This window comes from Asterias rubens, chromosome 16, assembly GCF_902459465.1.
Source record: "Asterias rubens chromosome 16, eAstRub1.3, whole genome shotgun sequence".
Taxonomy (NCBI): domain Eukaryota; kingdom Metazoa; phylum Echinodermata; class Asteroidea; order Forcipulatida; family Asteriidae; genus Asterias; species Asterias rubens.
Genome location: NC_047077.1, coordinates 6,398,949 through 6,420,793, shown reverse-complemented (window position 1 = coordinate 6,420,793; position 21,845 = coordinate 6,398,949). Strand labels below are relative to the sequence as shown.

General features: G+C 37.7%; 1 protein-coding gene across 3 annotated transcripts in view; it reads left to right on the top strand.

Annotated features, from left to right (window-relative positions):
• Positions 1-21,845, top strand: part of LOC117300757 (myotubularin-related protein 9-like) — a 39,033-nt gene that overhangs the window by 3,593 nt on the left and 13,595 nt on the right. The window contains exons 1-3 of one of the 3 annotated variants that reach the window (XM_033784540.1): positions 4,104-4,299; positions 15,714-15,889; positions 19,269-19,428. In XM_033784540.1, the coding sequence (XP_033640431.1) occupies positions 4,218-4,299; positions 15,714-15,889; positions 19,269-19,428 (418 nt within the window). In that variant the 5' untranslated portion in view covers positions 4,104-4,217. Of the gene's footprint in view, positions 1-4,103; positions 4,300-15,713; positions 15,890-19,268; positions 19,429-21,845 lie in introns of those variants that run through there. The other 2 variants (XM_033784541.1, XM_033784542.1) reach the window with 2 other exon arrangements.

Below are 21,845 nucleotides of genomic sequence, written 5' to 3'. Positions count from 1 at the left end.
GGTATATTAAATGATTTGGAATTTGACAAAATAGGGAGACCGCCAACATACATGTGTTGGACTAGCTATTGTAGCTTCTGGAGCGCTGGCAAGTTTATCAGGAGGTCATTGATTCAACTCAGATCATCACATTTAACGATCAATCTTTGCTTTAATTGTGAAATCAAACCTTGGCTTTCGGTTTTCCCTCCGTATTTTGCTTAATTCTTTCAAATATGTACATGTTGTCATGATGTTAACATCTACGAATTGCCTTCTCTTTATAAACAAAAACACGCATGTTTTTCCCAACAATTATTTCCTTGTGCAAGATATTCAACTTTACACTGTCACATAAAGTAGGCCAGACCCCCAATGTATTCTGGCAGATGATGACAAATTACAAAGTCAAATGAGGAAGGGGAGTGATGGGAGCCGGACAAAACCATTCATTTCAGAATCTTCATCTCCGCATCTGTCCCATACCTCTTTATCTATGAACGTGCTCAGCATACACCAACAACCCAAGGTTGTCTTTCACTCAGACTGTAAACTGCACGACGTCTCTCCATAAAAGAACCCCTCCATAGGAAAGCATAATCTAGTGTTGCCATGGGAACAGAATTGTTAAGGGACCTGATTAAAATGGCATAATTCAATAGGGTTTCTATTTCTGGTGTGTGGATTGCATTGGCAATTTGTTATTGTGGATCCTCCTTGCAGTTTTTAGGTATTGGCCTGGACATTGATGGATTGTTACACAACAAAAGAAAAGAGTTGATACTTTTTGTACATCTTGGATCATGTTCAAAGGCTCAGTATGTTATGCAGAGAGGAGTCTGTGTGTGTCTTTTTTTATTTGTCATGGTACACATGTGTAGATGTTATTGCATAGTAAGTGAAGAATGTGTTTAGTGATACATAGCATTGATCATGGACACATCAATTGTATACACAATTTTTGCAAATTGTGACCCTCCAAAAACTGGTCACAATGGCCCCCTCATGAGTCCTCTTTCCCATTCTGAAATCTACATATAGGCCTATCTGGCTGTGAGATCTTTAGTTGAATTTCTGTTTTTCTGGAGGGATTTAAAATCGGTCATCGGTGACCGGTTGGCGCGAAATTGAGTTCACAGCCCAGGATGACCGGACTTAGTTAGAGTCACTGGCTCTTCCTTCTAACCTCAGGTTTACAATGACACTGTGCTCAGAGGTCTACATGGTAAATGTACATGATGCATATTACATATAACACCATTTGTCAGGATATCTTCTGGTAACACTATTTCCTGTTTTAATGTAATTTGGATTCCCACTTTGCGCCTACAACACTTTGTACGTGCACCATAACTTTAAATGAAGTTTCAAAAGCCTCTTTAGTTTTAAAATCAAAGTTTTTTTTGCACAAGCTCTAACGTGCTGGCTAAATATAACGTGCGGATTCAGTCTACATTCATGACATTTTAATTTCACAAAAATCTTCAAGATAAAACCACTTACAATGCTTCAGCACAGTGCACACAGGGCAGATCAAATCAGTAGAAAACATTCCGAAGATATTGTTCCAATTCAGCGTCCTTTGTAGCCAAACTTCTAAAAACAGTTTTGAAAAATACTGCGTAGAACCTTGTTCATGTACATCATACGAACACAGTCCCACTCCCAGTCCATATGGTATGCTGTACTTAGATCACATCTTAAATTGGTTTAACAGTGGATCTCGGAAGGCCTTTGAAGGGTATGACTGAACTTCCCAACAGGAAGAGCCAATGGTCAAGCAAGGAAGTTGTTACTAATCACTCAGTCATTTTGTCATACATTGTACTACAAGTACTGTAGCTCAACACACTGTAAGATAGTTTTTTTGATAGTCACTTAACAATGGTTGCATCTGCCTGTGTTTAGAACAACATAAAAGTTATATTAAGAGTAAGCTACTTTACAAATCTTCAGTGAGCTGCATTTGTTTTGAAAACAAATTATGGAGAACGCAGGTAATTATTATTTTCTTTTGACTACTGTCTACCTGTCTACAGACCTGTTGCACTGACCTTAGACATGGCCTAATGTTCTGTCTGCCCATGGTCATAGTCAAATTGCGTGTAGAAATACTGTGCGCTTCCTAACATGTCTAACCTCGTATGCAACCCTGTCTAGAAACCTCTTGCACTGACCTTAAACGTGGCCTAATGTTCTGCCTGCCCATGGTCATAGTCAAATTGCGTGTAGAAATACTGTGCGCTTCCTAACATGTCTAACCTCGTATGCAACCCTGTCTAGAAACCTCTTGCACTGACCTTAAACGTGGCCTAATGTTCTGCCTGCCCATGGTCATAGTCAAATTGCGTGTAGAAATACTGTGCGCTTCCTAACATGTCTAACCTCGTATGAATCACCTTCATGTAACACAGATTATTAAGATCAGATTCAACTACTCCAGCATTTTTTTAAGATTGTGGTATTTTCAGTGAATGGTCTACACAAATGAACATATTGCACTCTTTCTTTGTTCAGTTCAAAATTGAGTTACAATATACTGTGATCAATGTAAGCAATTTTGCAAGTTCACTAATTAATGTTGTTGATGCAGTTATTTATTAGTTTACTTATTTTTTATTTAGTTTTTTGGAACTGTTAAATTGCTTGTTAATAATACTTTATTAATGTAGACAATATAATTAACAATAAACACAATAACAGTTAATTTTAAAAGGTGATAGCGTTATTTAGATATCACCCCCAAAAACGGAGCTAATGTGTGCAAGGTACATTTACCAAATTCAACGTATTCCTTTTTTTTTTCCAGTTCTGCTGTAAAAGGGAAATTAAAATCATAAAAGAATGGGAATAATTAGAGCATGAAATTGCCTGGCCTACATCTTCCATGGGCCTAGTTATAGTACAATGCATACAATCTAAACCTCGGTGTTCCTTTGTGGTTCATTGTTTGACTGGCAATTTACAAACATCCAATATTAATACCAAGTCAGATTTGTTGCCTGTCCAGCACGTGGATACTTTTTTAAATGAATATTATATAAATAAGAAAGTCCGAATTGAACATCTTGGGTGCATTTTCTAAGTGCACCATGGAGGTTCTTTCTCCATGAATGCACTTACTCCAGGTACAAGTTGGTGTCTATAAATGCAGCATCCCCACTCTACACTGTCTGCACTTGAACCTCTTTTCTTTCATGTCTGCATTTTACTCAAGTCTCTGCCAGTGTCACTTACGAAACACTCCAATACGTGGACACGTACCCTGGACACAAATGTACAGTTTACATTTTGAAGAAACAAGTTTGAACAAATTATTTTGCTATTGCATTGTGTACACTTTTACGGGTAAGCATATGTTGAGCCTCCAACCTCTGCTCCCCAAAAAAGTCCCTTGAAGTTTGTTATTGTAAGAAAGGGTAAAATTCAAGCCTGGAATTTCATCTTTGAAAGCCATTTTCATTTTGCAAAGGGCACTTCCATTAGAAAATCTAAAAGTCTATGGGAAAATTTTAGAGGGACACCAAGGCCAAGATTAGGGCTACAGAGGCAGTGGGCTCTGTGTCCTCCGCGAAATTCTCAGCCTGAGAATTGCAATGCCCTCGTAAAACTTGCAGGCCTACACACTGTGTTTTTCACACAAAACTGGATGAGCTGGTGAAATAGCAAACCAGGCTATCGTTCTGCAAATTTACATTGTATTTGCACACAGTGTAATTGTGTACTGTTACTGGTGTTCGTAAATATTTTTAAACAGTGTTGGGTTGGTGGTACATAAAATTGCTTTTAAAAAAGAAATTAATAAAAACAAATATGACCAATAAACAATTTATCTTATATGTAATTAATGTTTCCTTAATGACATGCAAAACATGTGTTAATGATTAATTCACAATTCAATTTGAATCTATATTAATAAATCCACACACTTTCCATCCAAAACACATACAGCACTGTGCATCCACTCGCAGTCAGTATACGTAATATTGATGTCACAGCTTACACACTGGCGTAACAGACATCACCGTTTGCTTACATTGTCGTGCAAGACCAATACCTGTGTCATCCACATCTCTCTCTGACTTCTCTCAAAATAAAAAAAAACCCACATGGACTGTTCCAATAGCGCAGTGTATTCAGCGATGCCGTTCAATTATCGACCAGACAATCTCGCGCACACAACAGTTGGTGTGCAGTGAGTTTAGAGATAGATAGAGCGGAGACAGTAGTGTGACCATATGGTCGGAGCATTAACACCTAAAACACAGACGGAAAGTCTTTACCTGGCACTCTGGTGTGGAGATCAAATGAATGGAAAAGGTATTTGCTTTTTTTTATGTGATATCATTTTGGATCGCATTGATTTGGTTGAATTTTTTTATTTCATAGTTGGTGAAATTAATATCCATTGTTCTGAATATTTGATAAGATTGTTGATGTGGTTGGACTGTTGCTGTTAGGTGGTGCATTATTTGTGTAAATTTAAAGTGGTTTTGGTTAGTCTCAAAGCTACACACATGTATCTTGTACAAATGTTAAATATAGCGGTTACAAGATGTTTACCGTGTTATCTGGAAAAATGTTTTTAGGTTAATATTTTTTAAGTTCTTACCATTTGCACTGTACATTACCGCTGGCGTGGCAAGACATTTAATCAGTACTAGGTACGCATGATTTAACAATAGATGAACATTTTTTTCTGTTTTTTTTACATGCACAGTGTAGTAACATGCATTGATAAACTTAGTGTTTGTTAAATTGTGAAAACAAAATTGGATGAATAAGTTTTTGATGTCAGGAAATCATTCAACAATGATGTTTGTACTGGATAGAGCAGGCCTGATAAAATTCCAAGTAATGTACTTGTTTAAAAATGTGCTTTATAGTAACTTGGAAATCAAGTCTTCTGTACATTGTACAAATCACAGCTTTGCACGCTTGCATAATTCTTAAATGGAAATGTATTTTCAGCATATGTCTCTACAATAACCATTAGAAGTTTGTGCAACTGTGCAAAGTTCTCTTCTTGTTATTTTTACAGTGTTTATCATAATCGATGGATACATTTAATGCAAAATGGTTTTGTGCCTGGAAGAAGGGCATAAGGCCCTTTGTTTTTTAACAGAAGTAATTGAAGACCGCGTGCGGTAAAATGGATCCTCTGTCCAGTCAAATAAATATGGCATTTAAATTATTACTTTTTTGTTGAAAAATTTACCCCCGAAGAAATGTTTATAAGTTTGTTATCATGGAAAATGAGAAAATATATATTTTAAAATACTAAACGTTTTATTTCAGGTCATAAAACTTTGTATTCCAATTATTTACAATCTAAATAGTCCATATTAAAAATGGGGTTTGGTGGGGGGGGGGGTCACATACATCAACCAGAGCATGTGCCACGCTGTAAAGTTAATATTTTTTTCAAAAACTAAAAAAAGGATGCAAAATAGTTAATTTTTTGCCTCGAAGCAATTACAGAATGTTTACCTTGGAAAAACAATTAGGCCTGTATTTTATATGTTGTACACACCACCAGTCGTCAACAGGTAATAAATTAAACCCATTGAAAAAAATCTATCAAAAATTTCTAATTGTCAAACGTGACAACTTGTATCATGGGTAGATTGTGAATGGTAGATTCATTAGGCATGGCTGACTGATTCTTACTAGTGACCAGCAGACCTTCTGATCTAGAAACCTATTCCAATGTTATTTTGATTCACGACTCATCGTTGTAATTAAAGGGACATTGCATTATTGGGCCTGTTTCTATTTTTTTATTTTGCCATCCTCAAGTTGAATGAAACAACCAACCTGTGGGAAGTAAATTAAATTTATTGGTCATAATTCTGTGAAAATAACAAAAAGGTACATGTCATATTTTGTACTGCTTCATGCATTAATTGTAATACATGCTTGCAATGTTTTGTTTTATTTTGATTGCGGCAAAAGCAGTACATTGTAAATTTCTGTTTCCTTGCATTGGAGAGTTTTTTTTTTTGATAATGGCAATAATTCTCTGGGGTTTGTTACTAGACTTTATAAAAAAATGCATCCAGATTGAAATTAACATTTGGCTTTTTTATGTTTTAAACTCTCAATTTTGCCATTAATTTTTTTTTATTTTTTTATGTTCACTGAATGCCATTTTCCCACAGAACACAACTGTATCAAAGCTTAAACAGACTTTTTTTTTACAAAGCAGAATGAAAGTTTACGAGCTTAGGAAATACAGATTGTTAATGACTAGCGTACAGTACATAAAGCTTTTTACGGAAACAGACACTTATTCGCCCATTAGTAAGGTTGCAACCCACACTGATCAGTTTTATTATCTCATTAAAGTTAAGAGTAATTGCCATTAATACAATGCGCTTGGACCAGCTGCTGTGTTTTTTACAGCTTGGGTGTCTGTCGTACTGTCTTGTGTAAAACGAATGACAACACACATTGTAGAATACCAATTGAGGAGATTGTAGGCCTTTGTGGCATAAACCAATAGACAAAAAAATTAATTGAATAGATCATTTTTTTGTATTTTTATTTTATGTAAATTTATATAAAATGATAACAATCTTACATTAAGGAATGAAAGATTGTCAACATTTTAAACGTGCAGTAATTCTTTTATTTGAACATTGAACACACAAATAGGTTTAAAGGATTTGGGTACCTTTTCAAAATGTCCATAGATTTACATTAAACTTACAGGGTTTGAAGATAATGATAGTGGAAAGCTTCCCTTCAAATATTACTGACTGATGTGCTGTAGTTTTTGAGAAATGAGTAAAATAATGTAATGAAAATACGTTTGTAAATGCTTAAAATAATTTTCGTCTCATGAGACAAAAATTATTTTCATTACATTACTTTAGTCATTACCCAAAAGCTACAGCACCTCAGCTCGTAATATTTTCAGGGAAGCTTTCTACTATCTTTATCTTCAAACTGTGTAAGTTTAATGTAAATCTGTGGACATTGTGTTTTTTGTCCTACAAAAAGTACAAACACCCTTTAAAATAGATAAATCGAATGTAAAAAACCATTAAAACTACAATGTACATGTACACTAGACCAACCAATGACCAATAAATTAACAATGACAACAGGAAACTATTTTTAGCTATTAGTTGACCGACACATATTCAATCTAACCTCAAAACCAAACATGTCAAACAATTGGGTGTTTTTCCAAACACAATTTTACAGATTTATTTAACCTTCGGTTTTTCAAGTTCAAACCCTTCTCAAATATATCCCTGAGAGATGAATACAAAGGGAAAGGAAAATGTACAAACGTTTTTAGTTCAGTGAAACTTCCTGAAATGTGAAACAGAAATTAGACATTGCTTGACATTTAACATTGAGCCCTTAGTACATTTTTGAACTGTTTGTAATATTCTGAAAAATATATACAATGAATAGGGTAGATGGCCTTAGCTTTCGATCCAATCCGGACCTTCTTCAGAGGCATAAAACAAGTACAAACAAATACATATCCATTAATAAAAAAAATAATGAAAAATATATACAATACAAAATTGTTGATATTTCTGCATAGTTGTTGTGGGTGATGGTTACAATGTAGATAAACAAAAATACAAAATTTCACATCTGAGATTACGTAATAATGTATGTAAAGATCATATCAGTCACTGCTCTAAGAAAAAAAATAATGTTTAAAATACACATAGTTTAGCCAGCAAACAAAGATTTAGTTTTAGAAACTATGAAATGATATATTTTATGAAGCACTCTGATATTTATTATAATGCTGTCAGAACTGTTTGCATTGAGATGAAGGTATGATACTGTGTGGGTGGTTGTTTGTCCCACTGTCAAGTGGTGAGATCTTCTTACCTGAAAACACTGTAGTAAAGGGTTTGGGTATTTTTTTTGTAGGACACAAAACACAAACATCCACAAATTTACATTAAACTTACGTGGTTTGAAGATAATGATGGTAGAAAGCTTCCCTTCAAATATTATTTGCTGCGGTGTTGTACATGTAGTTAAAAAAAAAAAAATTAGCGTACAGTACAACAGATTGACAACTCTCCTGAACACATTTTCACTCTTTTCCTCAAAAATAGTACGAGACAGTCTGTTAGGCTGTTAGTGCTAATTGCATGTGTAGCGTACATATCGCCCCCGTATATATTGCTCAATATTGATCATGATAAAAATACCGAAGTTAACATCAATGTCTTGCACTAAGACTATGACACCATTGCATCTCAACACTATCTGTGGTCTCAAATACATGTTTCATGCTCCCATTTTACGAAGAAAAAAAACACACCATAGTTTTGGGCCAAAAGAATATCCCCCCTCCCTTTCAAGGAATTTTGACTTTTTTTATAGGCCCCCTATTAAACAATAATAAATTTTTAAGTTGAGTTTGTGAGGCATGGAATTTGTAACAAAAGTACAATAAAATATTTTGGTATATTATAGAATGAAGAATTAATATATGGACTCGCTCACAGAGAGCAAAATTTACTTTTCAGGTATTACATGTTTAAAAATACTTACATGGAAGTGAACTGAAAGGGGACAATAAAAAACCTTTTTATTTGATTTTACTCTTAATATTACCAGACATTCACAGCAAATTGATCAGAAATTTATATTATACACTGTAGGCTACATGTACGTAATTATAAAATGTAGCCTAATATTATTACATGTATAAAATGACCACTTTTGCCCAAAAGGGCAAGGCCTATACATACATATGTAATTTCCTTCACATACATGTAGCGCCCTAATCAAAATCTCCGCGGGGGAAACTGCACCATATCTTAAAACATTTTAGCATGATCAGTTTTAATTCTTAAATCTCAGTCACAAAGATTTGGCTGCGGGACTATCAATGTCAACAGAGAGGGGATGATTAAATTTTGCACACAAAAGTGTTACCATGGAAACGATAGCCGGAGGCATATCTGTCTGCCGTGTTATTTATTTTTATTCTTCGCACTCTCTCTCGGTCTTTGTGAAAATGTCAAGATCGGTTCTGGATCAACTTTCTTTACGTACTTAAGAAAATTTCAGCTACTTTTTTAAGCTCCATTACATGACTATGTGATCTTGTTCCTGAAAAATATAAGAAATGTCACCACGGAATTGGAATTGATTTGCACATTGGAGATGTGGTACTCCATTAGAAGGGGTCTTCATTGATTTCTATTGAGGAACTTAACACCTCCCCTCCCCCTCCCCTCGCCCCACTTCAACATGTTCAAGGAGAAATTCAAAATTAAATCAGAGATAAATGCTCTCTGGTCTTAAAAATTTATTTAAAGGGAATGTACATATGGATGGGAAGATCGACAAATAAAATCGGAAAATCAAAAAATAAAATGGGCAAGTGTATACGATTTCACAAAAGCATCGTGATTTGTGTTGTGACCCTGCCCTCTGGACACTTAAACCCCCTAACATGTATCATTTGCGGCATTTTAGACACTGATTTCTAGCGGGGATCCCGCTAGTGTGTTAGTATTGTACAAGATGTACATCATTAGGCTTCTACTTCTACTTGGATACTCAGTAGGGTCCTTAAAGCCATTATACACTTTCGATAAACAGTGTTGTCCAAGTCCTACGCTTCGTGTATCATAGCTTTTATATAAAATAACAAAGCTGTGAAAATTTAGGCTCAATCGGTCTTCTGAGTCGGGAGAAAGTAATGGGAAACCCACTCTTGTTTCCGCGCATTTCGCACCGTGTCATGACATGTGCTTAAAATAAATCCGTAATTCTCGCTATCGAGAATTGATACTGTTTTAATGTTTTCTCAAAAAGTATAGCATTTCATTGAACAATATTTCAAGAGAAGTCTTTCACCATTACCTTCTTCTGTAACCATGTAAATTATTTGTAGATCTGTGAATTTTTTATTTTTTTCTGTACCGAAAGTGTATAATGGCTTTAAGACAGGATGTAAAGCAGAGGCTGGCTGTTACATTGCAGAGGGTTGGCTTCAATACAGGTGGCTGGCCATTTAGGTCTCATGTTTGGCAGATTCAAGAATTCACACATAAGATTTACAAACTAAAATAGTCCAAACCAAGTGTCAATTATGAGGCTGGATCTTTCTTTTAAAATATATTTTAGCCTATGAGGAGAAAGAATAGTCTGAACATGGTATTAGTTTTGTAAAGGACACGATATTATTGTCAAAAACTGTTTTGTTCTTTGTTCTTCTTTCCTTTTTTGAAATATAGTGTCTTCCAATCTGAGCTACATTGCACACATACTTGTAAATATTTAATTTGATTAATAGAGTGTGTTAAGGAGCAAATTCCCCAGCTTGATACGTTAACTAGAAATGACTGTTATTCTTTCAACTCCAAATGTACACGCTCATTGTTTAAAATAAAATAATATGGGGATTATACACAAGGGCACTTAGCAGACAGAGTGTAAGGTGTTATTCACATGACAGCAATTTAACTGGGGTCCCTTGATTAAGTTTAACATGGTTGTAAAACTTAGCAATTGTTTGACAATTGTACAAGAGACCCTGGACAGCGCAACAATATTATTGTCCTTTCACATGAGGTACATTTTGTAAAATGCTACAACCATGCTACAAGCTAGCGATGGACCCTTGCTAAATTGCTCTCGTGTGAAAGGGGATTTAGTGTTAAAACGAGGATTATTCACTAGGGCATGAGGGGACAGAGTGTATCCTGTGCAGATTGTTTCCATTGGCTGGTCTCATTGGTCTAATTTAGGCTTGGCAATCCATTTAATGCATCTGCTCCATTAGACAATTGGGCATGGAGATGAAGTTAAAGTAGGCGTTCTTTAGTTACAGTATGTACAGTTAATGTAGTAGGCTTTAAGAACGCCTACACCACAGTAGGACATTGTGAGCAAAGTCATCCAGATATGAAGTTGAGTACACATTGTCTGGGTAATGTATTTTTGTAGGACACTAAACACAATGTCCACAGATTTAAGCTTGGGCGATATCACGATATTATCGAATATCGCTATATTAATTTGGAAACGATTTCGATATCGGATCGATTTGGTTTTAATCGAAATATCGAAATATCGCATATCGCGATATATCGCGATATCGATTAAATATCGCAATATCACAATGTATTTCCTAGCTGAGACGTCTTGCACCCCATAGGTTTGGAGTAAAACCAGAAGAATAGGTCATTAGAACACATCTCTTATGCTATGACTGTCTCTTCTACAACTTTCACTTGGAGTTTGAAGACTGGTGATGTCAAATTTAATTAATCGCGATTATATCGAATATCGCGATATATTGTTGGCGATATATCGTGACTAAAATAAATCGATATCGCCCAAGCTTACACAGATTTACATTAAACTCACACAGTTTGAGATAATGATTGTAGAAAGCTTCCTTTAAAATATTACTTGCCGAAGTGCTTTAGTTTTTTTTTTTTAAAGGAGTAAAACAAGCGACACAAATAATTTTCGTCTCAGTGAATCGTAAATTATTTTAGCATGTAAAACATATTTTCAAAATCTAGATTAACATTTTTATGTATTACAAAAGGAATTGCCCTGGAATACAAAGTGTAAAAGCGGCCCCTGGACACTTTATACTACACTTGTACATGTAAAATACATGTACCCGTGTGAGTACTTTAATCCTGACTCAATCTACAAAAGAAACGTGGTCAAAACACGAACCCAGTGCATTCAACACAGCGTATTCCCATTACCCCTGAAGACCATTTTGGCATGCTGAACTCGTACGAGGCTGTTACTTCCCCCAAATTATCTGCTCAAATTGGCCACGCACAAATGGCTAACTACCCCCCAGGTGCCTTCCTCTGGTGGCCTCGCTGCTGATCCAGGCATGTTCAGCTGAGGATGAATGCTATTTCACGCTTTTCTGAGTCCTTGTCGATCAGGGGAAAAAACTCCTTAAATGAAAAATTCTGTCCACCTAACAGACTTGCACATCCCATGGGCGGATTTCTTTTCCAGTGGGAAGAGAAACCTGAGTTATTTGTCGATGCTGAAGTGAATTTAAAATGTAGGGTGTTGTACTTTGTAGAGATAATTGAGCTCTCTATGAGTATGACATTTACATGAAATATTATATTAAAAAGGAGAATATTGTACCAATTTATAATAAGTACACACTAAATTCAAGCTTGACCACGCATTCTATTTGCTGCATCTCTGCAGAGACTTATTTTGTTCTTTCCTTAGTCCCTATAGACGATGTGACCTATGTTTACATTCAAACCGCCCTCTGTTGACAAAACACTCTATACGTCATGTTTCGCCGGGCACTGAGTTGCGCAGTCACAGTAAGATTGCGTACACTTTCTAGCTGGCTGCCAAAACACAAAGGTTTTGCCCGGCGGTATGCACACGAATCATTATGGTTTTCGTGTGACGTCAGAGGTCACATCGTCTATGGTTCAGAATCTCACAGAGACTTCATACACAAATTTTCTTTGTGACACCTCCTTATGAGTTCTGGTATGGCTACCTTTTGTGTTCTCTGTACTGTGAACATTGTTTTACTCGCCCAGCAGACTGGACAACTTTTGCACTCATGACTATTCATTTGAAGACCTGATATTTCTATTCTTAGACCGATGATTTTCGTTTGTTTCAGATACAAGAATTAATACATTTCTGTAGCTGATTTCCGTTTGTTTCAGATACAAGAATTAATACATTTCTGTAGCGTGTACATTTCATGCAGGCAGGCATACCAGCGCTGAACTCTACCATGTTGTCACGACAACCTTTACCTAATTGTTTTCTTACAGACTTGCTTTACAGTGTGCTTCAGAGCACAGTTATGCAGCTCTCACACTGTGGCGAATATGAATATTTTAATTCTGGGGTGAATTAACGCAAAAGTTGTGATTTGATAGTGATATTCTCATCTCGGTATCTCACCGCTCGATTTTCCTCGGTCGGCCCTCTCTTGGGATGACCAATATATTACGAATATATTACGGATGCTAACCAACACCATGCTTGCCAATGCCTTTACAAACATTGCCAACGCTTATGCACGCTTTACCAACATTACCAAAGGCTCACCAATGCTTACGAAAATCGACGACGAGCAACTGAAATTTTGAAAGCGTTTCCTGAATTGACCCATCTTCCTAAGGAGGTGGAGAATGACATGTGAACATTCTGAATTTGTTACAAACGCTTACGAAGACAGGGCGAATGTTGCGAAGTTTGAGTGATTTTGAAATATTTCCAATCATAAGCACATTTGCTAGCATATTCGCCACAGTGTGAGAGCAGGTACTTTTTTCCACAATTTCATGTTGTAATGCAACTTAGTTGTGTATGACATTGTATGTTGAGGGGAGAATTTATTCAGGGAGGTTAGAATGACTTTTAAAAAGGTGCTTTTAAGAAAGTTTCCAGCAAGCATGGCAAAAAATGTACCTGCATTGTCTCATTGTCTCAACTAGAACACAATTGCTATCCTGTATGTCATGGATGACGTTATTAAAGCAATACCGGGGAAAATCATGTTTTTTTTAAATGTAGGTTATAAATACACAAAAAATTAGAAAACTGACCGTTTTTTAATGTACACGACACGTTCTGTATCCGTTGTCATGTGCGCGTGATACACGGAAGTTGCAGTTACGCTTGACGTGGACACACAACGTGTTGACGTATCCGTATTTGTTTAGCCTTGCAAACGTCTCTAATACCACTACCTCCTCAATTAAACAGGTTTCTGTCATCAAGGCATTTGATTTTACATTACTGTGATTCAGTTACACTCCCTGTCTCTATGCATTATGCAAATCAACCTTCAAGTCCGAGGGTTGGATTTCACAAGGACATTTAGAATCAATATATTCCGCCTGCAGCCAAGAGGTAGTCTTGAGATTTAACAACATCACGTGTCATAGGCGCTCTAACTGGACTTTGGCTGTAAAATGTGTACAACATGCTTTGGTATTTGCCGTTTTTATTCATGTATTCAGTGGTTTGTTGTTGTTGCTGATTGCATAATTCACTGCAAGGCATGTATTTTTGTTTCTAGATTTACGTATGAGTTGTCAGGCTTTACCCTGGTTTCATGATTTTTTCCTGCGAAGACTACCATAATTCACTGCAAGGCATGTATTTTTGTTTCTAGATTTACGTATGAGTTGTCAGGCTTTACCCTGGTTTCATGATTTTTTCCTGCGAAGACTACCATAATTCACTGCAAGGCGTGTATTTTTGTTTCTAGATTTACGTATGAGTTGTCAGGCTTTACCCTGGTTTCATGATTTTTTCCTGCGAAGACTCCCCCCCCCCCACCCCCTAAAAGAAGTGAGCAAGAAATTAAGACGACCTTGTAAAGAATGCTGAGATGAAGCAATAGCCTCAGAATATAACCTTCAAGGTTCTATACATTGTACAGTACATGTATGTAGTAAACTAGATCTATACGGCCAGACAATAGACCGATCCAGTAGGCTCCGCCCACGACGCATGTGTGAGCAAGAACACGTGGGGCTCTCCAATGCCTTTCTGCACAACTCTGCCACGCGCGCCAAGATACGCACACGCATGGGACCTTTGTTGCGTTGTGATTGGTCAATACGCAATGGGCGGAGCTTAATGGATCGGTCTATGGCAGAAACACTGGGGGGGGGGCAAAGTGTACATGTACTGGTTTTTTTTTGCATTACACAACCGTGACGACACAGAGGACCCTCACCTACGGCTTAAAATGTACAATCAGAAGAAGGGCGAAGCAATTTTGGTGAAGTGTCTTGCTCAAGGACACAAGTACCATGACCAGGACCCCAACCCTAACAATAGCACCCGACTTTAAGTTGACTAGCTTGTATCCATCCAGGCGACGTTTGACCAAGTGCTAACAGCAGCCTATGAAAAGGTCATTCATGAGGTAACATCAGTTGGGTAGTCAATAAAGAAAGGAAACTAATTTACCTTCCTATGGTTGCACCATTGAGCAGTCTTAGTCTATTGGATTTTGAAGAAACCAATCTTAATACAGGTGCACCAGCTGGTCGTGGTATGTCAACATTCACCAAGCATTCTCGGCTTTGTTTGTTGGGTAAAATATTATTGATTACTAACAAAACATACTGGTTAAACCCGTGCAAGTTGCACTTTTATTAAAAATTTGGATAGGCTGCTAGTGTGTTAAAATTGAAGTATTGCAACATTTTAAACACCCGTAAGAAATAGGCTTATTCAGCTCTGAGTGCAGCAGAACCCTTAAGAATTCTTGTTTTTCTTACCACTATACTGTGCACATAAAATTTGCACCTAGACAATCTTGCTTGGCTTTATAAATTACTCGGGCACATACATGTAGTAGAAACCAGGATTCTCAGATTTTGACCAAAGGGGTGAATTTGTAAAAGTGCATGTGAATACCAAATTGTACATCCATTTATACATTGTAGCGATTAATTGTAGGTCTTATGTTGTTAAACTGTCTCAACTTCAAAGACTATTATTTACATGAAGGCCTTTAAAAGCAAACTGTTTGCAGGCCTGGAATTACACAAAGGCTAGAGGCAGTGTTGCCCCTACGTACGTAGTATTAGCCTTGGTGTCCCTTCAAAAGTGTTGAAAGAGTGCCCTTTGGAAAATGCAAATAGCTTTGCCCTCATCTCCAAAGATGAAATTCTAGGGTTTGTTTTTTGTCAAAGCCAGCCTTTGTTTATAACTTTCATTCTTTCTTGTTGTCTTTGTTTTTGTAGTTGTGAGAAGACCCGTTGAGTTTCATGCCATGGAGTTTGTTGAATTTATCAAGACTCCCAAGGTAGACAGCGTGGTCCTCCATCGGCCGTTCTATCCCGCCATTGAAGGGACACTCTGCCTGACGGGACATCATCTCATTCTCTCCTCAAGGAAAACAAACACAGAGGAGCTATGGGTAGGTTTCAAAATTCAAAAACTTCCTTGTGGAAGTGTCGTGGCCGAGCAGTTAAGAGCATCAAATTCAAACTCTGGTTTTTCTGTTCAGCAAAGTGTGGGTTCGATATTCATATTGAACCATCTTGTGTCCATTTTTCAATGCGTTTCTCCAAGTGCCAAGCCAAAAAAGAACCCAATTGGTATGCACATATTTTCCAGGTGCGTCCTCAAAAGTTGAAGCACATTATTTCATCTTGCATTTTGTCAAAAAGAATATTATTACAGCAGTCATCCTTATCAGAAAACATCACGTCTCAGTGATTTATTTTGATTGAACCGTTGATGTGAATGCAAATGCACATGATTCATTTTGCAAATTTTCAAGAAAAAATATCAATAAAGTCAATAAAACCCCACAGCCATCCTTCTCAAAAGGAAACAGCATGTGTCAGTGATTTATTTTGATAGAATCTTTGATGTGCAATGTGTAGCCATGCAGTGAAGGTAAGATTGGATTCACACACACTTTTCTTGAAGGTGACGAGGGGGCGGGGGTGGGGGTTGGATGTTCTGCAAAGCTTTAGAATATGAACAGATGAATAAATACATTGAACTCCATGTTCAATGGTCAGGTTGTGACACCTCTGAACTGAAAGCAGCACCACTGGAAAGACCAAGCTTTGGAAAGATGGCTGTGGTTGGAGCGGTACCAGTGATTCAAGCGGTGTGAGGAAGAGGGAAAATAATAATAACAATAATAACCGTATTTATAACGCGCTTTTTGCGCGCTTTTTGCCAAAGGATACAAAGCGCAAGGTATAACATTGTATTACTGCAAGGAGTGGGGCGAATTTTTGAGATATAAGACCTAATCCTTAAGCACCATGTAATGGTTTACAAGGTGCTGTGGCGCAATATGCTGCCACCCTGCCAATCCAGCCAGGAACACTGGGGCGAACCCCTTCTATTTTGGATAAGTGCACTGGGTTCTTTTACATGCGTTTACACAACACATGGGACCAACGGCTTTACGTCCCATCCGAAGGACGAAGCAATGGTTATGTGTCTTGCTTAAGGACACAAGTGTCACGGCTGGGGATTCGAACCCACACTCTGCTGAACAGAAACACCAGAGTTTGAATATGGTGCTCTTAACCGCTCGGCCACGACACTCCCAAATGTCCATAAAAGTGCTATTCACACTACACTACAGGGGTCCCTTGCCTAATTTAAGCATGGTTGTAAAATGTAGCAATGTTTGACAAGATTTTGCCTGAAAACTTGGACGTAGAAAAAGTTTGAGGTAATAAAATGAAAGGATTCATTTGCAGTATCCTGTCCTGCTCTAATTATGCCCCCTACGTGTAAGCAGTGTTAAAAAAAATGATAAAGAAATGTAATACGTAGTTGTTTTTTTTTCGGAACGTACTGAGTAGGCCCCTATACAATGCTTACTAACACACATCAGTGTGTAAGGGACCAAAAACCAAAAATGCAAATAGGCCCTAGTCTTTTTCCCTGATGCAATTTTAACATCTAATGGTTGTTTGAAAACTTTTAGACAGGCAGGAAGAAAACCCCAATGGGGAAAACCCTTTATCCAGTAAAAAATTCAAACCCAATCCACAATAGAAACTCCAGTCCGAAATACCTACTTTGAACTTGAGACCACAGACGTGACTGACTAGTGAAACAAGAAGCCACTACGCCTACCTGATCCCCTAAACAGACTACTTGGCACACCTGGCTTGCTAAGCTGTCTGACAAATAAAACAAACAAACAAACAAACAAACAGACAAAATTTACTTTGGTATTGAAGTATTGCAGGATCAAAGGATTTGCACTTCATCATCCCTGCCTGGGGATGTGTACACATCAAACCCTTGTCTGTTACTGTACATAATATTGTCGGTACATACATTTACCTGACATGCCTGATGGATACTTGCTGGGCCCGATTTTGTGGCTCTGCTAATTAAATCGCCAAATTCTGCCCTTACTATCACCATTCTCCACTTGCATGGCAAGCTCCAAATTTCTGCACTAGCCTCGTTTACAAGCGTTGATTGCCAAGCAACATGGAGTACGCTCGTGCACAAGCCAAAATTCCCGGCTTGAAATACGCTTGCTGTATAAGCACAGATTTCCATGCTTACAATTCTTTGCTTATGGTAAGCAGAGCCATGAAATTTAGCCCTGTAACATTTTATGCACGTACATACACTGTACATGGGCAGGTAGCCAATTCAAAGGTAACAGTGTTACTTTGGAACATGTCCTGAAGCAAGACATCTTTTAATCCAGTAGTGATCAGGGTGATTGGAAACACTGTACCAGTGAGGGTAGAGATTAATTGAATTGAGTTGAATTGAATAGTTTATATTCTGCCAAACAGACTGATTCCAAGCTTTATTACCCAGAGGGAGGAGGGACTGCAATATAACATGATTAAGTTTCCACAGACATGGTGTACAGGGGGGTGATGGACCTTCTGGTTGCAACTTAAGGGCAATATAGTTTCGTGAGGTTGATGACCAGGGGTGCCAAAAGTATGTTTGTCATGTTTGTGTGTTGGCATTTCTGTGTAAATGTGCACATCAGGTCTTGAAAAAGACGAAGACCATGACATCTACAGTACACTTAAGGCCCGGTCCCACTGCAGCGATAACGAGAACGATAATGATAACGACACAAAGATAACGCATTCCATTGGTTGAATAAGCGTGTGCGTATTCTGCATGGAGCAATTCAACCATTAGAATGCGTTCTTTTTGCGTCGTTATCGTTATCGCTGCAGTGTGACTCAGCCTTAAGGCTATGGCCTCTTTTTCCCTCTGGACTGCCTTCCTTTTTCCCTGGGCTTTGCCTTGATGCCCCCATTAACAAAATTGTTAAGCACTCACCGTGATTCACAGAAACTTGGCCACAGCTACTGTATGGTACATGTATGTCGGAATCTCTGAAAGAAAATAATAAATGATAAACAATTGTCACAATTGTACAACAACAGCACAAACATGACAAAAGTCTGGAAACACTTGGTAAGAGGATTTTACATGTTACAAGATACTTAGGCTATGTTTTCAAGAACGTCCTGGTGTGACTCTTTGTATTGGCGAAACAAAGTGTATCACAATCTACGTGCCTGCCTCATAAATACACATTGGAATGTCGGGGTGGATAACAAATGTCAGCTCAGTGTCCGGCTGTCAGTAATTTTTAAATTGTTTATTTGAAGTGATTTGAAGCTGTTCAGAGAGTTATAAAACGTCGGCAGTACATGTACTTGTAGTTCTGTCCTTTGCGGATAAAGATGTCATGCGTAGTGAAGTGGTTAACTGCTCTTTATTGAGTGTTCCACATACTAGTAATGTACACTGTACTTTTGTCATTGCAGCTTCTTCACAGCAATATAGATGCCATTGAGAAGAAGTTTTCAGGATCCGTGGGCCAGCTGACGATCAAGTGCAAGAACTTCATGATAATTCAGTTGGATATCAATGGCATGGAAGAATGCCTCAACATTGCCAGCTCTATTGAGATGCTGTCAAACTTAGGTGAGAAATAGAAAGGTCTTCACTCGGGAGAACATTCTGAGTGTAAAGTGGCTGCAACAATCCATTATTTAACCTATTTTTTATTTTTATTTTCATGAAACATCTTTAAAAAGGCCTGGAATTTATTTTTGAGAGCAAGTCTTTTTCCATTTTGTAAAGGGCTTTTCAGATATAGAAAAATCTTAAAATGGTCTCTGAGCTGCCCTTAGTTATCATAAAACGTTTTTTTGAACTGTGCTTTATATCCAGGACTTTTTATCTATTTGTGATTGGTCAAAAAGAGATCATATGGCCACATTTAAACGAACGATATAAACATGGTGAGAGAGCGCAAGCTTACGCGAGGCACTTATGTAATGTAGTCAATGCATGTACTCAATGTAAAATTTATTTCAGCGAATTTCAAACAATTTCATACAATGTACAAGCTGTTAAAATTTGATTGGTTGGCTATTAAAAGCTTTTGTATACTGTAAATATGTACGTATCTTGTATCCCTTTAGGATTAGGTTGGCTTAGTGATTGACTGCCTTTTACCTCTCTGGCATGTGTGGTGAATCTTGCCTCAGGTACCCCAGGCATGTTGATTGGCTTTTCAGTCCATACCTGACTACGTAGGTTTCCCCTATTTGTGGTTTTCCTCCCACGTCTTCAGTAACTCATCCTGTTATTCTCGCTTGCGCTAATGTTGGAACAGGAGGAACAACAGCAACAAATATGTTAAGGGCAGTGGACACTATTGGTAATTGTCAAAGACTAGCCTTCACAGTTGGGGTATCTCAACATATGGATGCATAATTTCTCACTAAAGTATTTAAAAAAAAACTTCTAGCTAGAAGTCTTTTATTCCTATCTATAAGCACACAAATTCGTCCAACAGGGGTGTTTTTTCTTTCATCATTTTCTCACAACTTCGATGATCAATTGAGCCCAAGTTATCACAGGCTTGTTATTTTATGGTTATGATGGGATACACCAAGTGAGAACACTGGTCTTTGACAATTAACAAACGTGTACCTTCCCTTTAAGTGTTGGCTTATGTTGAGATTGTAACAATTATTGTTACACCTGTCTGCCTGTACCATTACAACTTACATCTTCAAAGATGTAGATTTTTTGTTTTTAATTGGATTCCATTTTCCCAAACTTTCTAATTTTGTGCCCTAAGATACAATGATAGTTTCGCTTTTCCTATTAATGGCGAGCAGGCCATGTGGGGGTGTTTAAACGACTGATAGAGACGTAGCTAGAGCTGTTAAAGGGACACATTGCCTTGGGTTTAGCAAGTTGGCCTATGAAAAGCGTTTGAAACAGTTTGTTATGAAATGCATTAGAATAAAAAGATATTTTAAAAGTAACGGTCTTTTGAACGGGAACAAAGGCGAGTGGGAACTCGTTCTTAAATGGCTTGATGGGTTGTGGCCCTTTGCTTGTCCATTACCATGTCAGTTTTAAACTGCCGTTTAAGAACTTGTTGACACTCTGTTATTCCCTTTACAATTTTTTGTTAATAATGGCCTGATATTTCATCCCTAGCGGAGTCATTCTCAAAAACTAAACGATTCGTACGGAAAATCTTCAAGATGTTGAAAAGGTGGGAAGTACAAAGGCCAGCAAGGAAGAGGGGCAGAAAGGATGGCCAGTACAATGGTGATTTGTTTGCATTCCATGAAAGCTCCAGGTTAAATCTATTTCTACATGAATATTGGATGCATGGATAACTAGAAATGTTGAATGATTGATCATAACTTCAATAACCTATCTTTCTGAAAAAAATGCCTAACTAAGCGCCTTGAGTACCTTGTTGGTACACATGAACATGCAGATACAGGCTCTATATGACTTCAGTACTATTCTTATTGATTATTGTGACGCGTGTAAGACTCGTATGGTGTTCAGAGTTGTACATAATAGCTAGACCATTTCTAGTGGTGGGCTCTAAATCAAAATTGTTTTCGAAGTCCACATGAATGAATGAGTGGAGTGCAATGGTTCTTGGCTATGATTCAATGGCACCCACAATGGCCTCTAGAGGTCTCAGTCTTGGCCAAAATGCAAGGGCCACCCATTCACAACATGACAATTAGCATTCCCTGTCCTCTTCCCCTGTGACAACAAACATTCTTTCCTCGTTCCCCCGGTCAATGTTAATGGGAGCGCAAACTGCACAATGAGAGCCAACATTGAAAGGGGGCACAGGGGCTGTGGTGCATGGCCCAACGAGATATGGCTAAGACTGTACGTTAGTGCAACATAACTGTTTGATGTTAGACTTTGTGTGGAGTATTTTGAGGCACTAACTAGGGTTATTGTTGGGACATTTGTTCATATTGTGAGACCATATCATAGCTGATGAAGGCAAGCTTCTGTCTCTAAACTGTTCAGGTTTTGGGGCCATGCGATAAGTGGAATGGCCT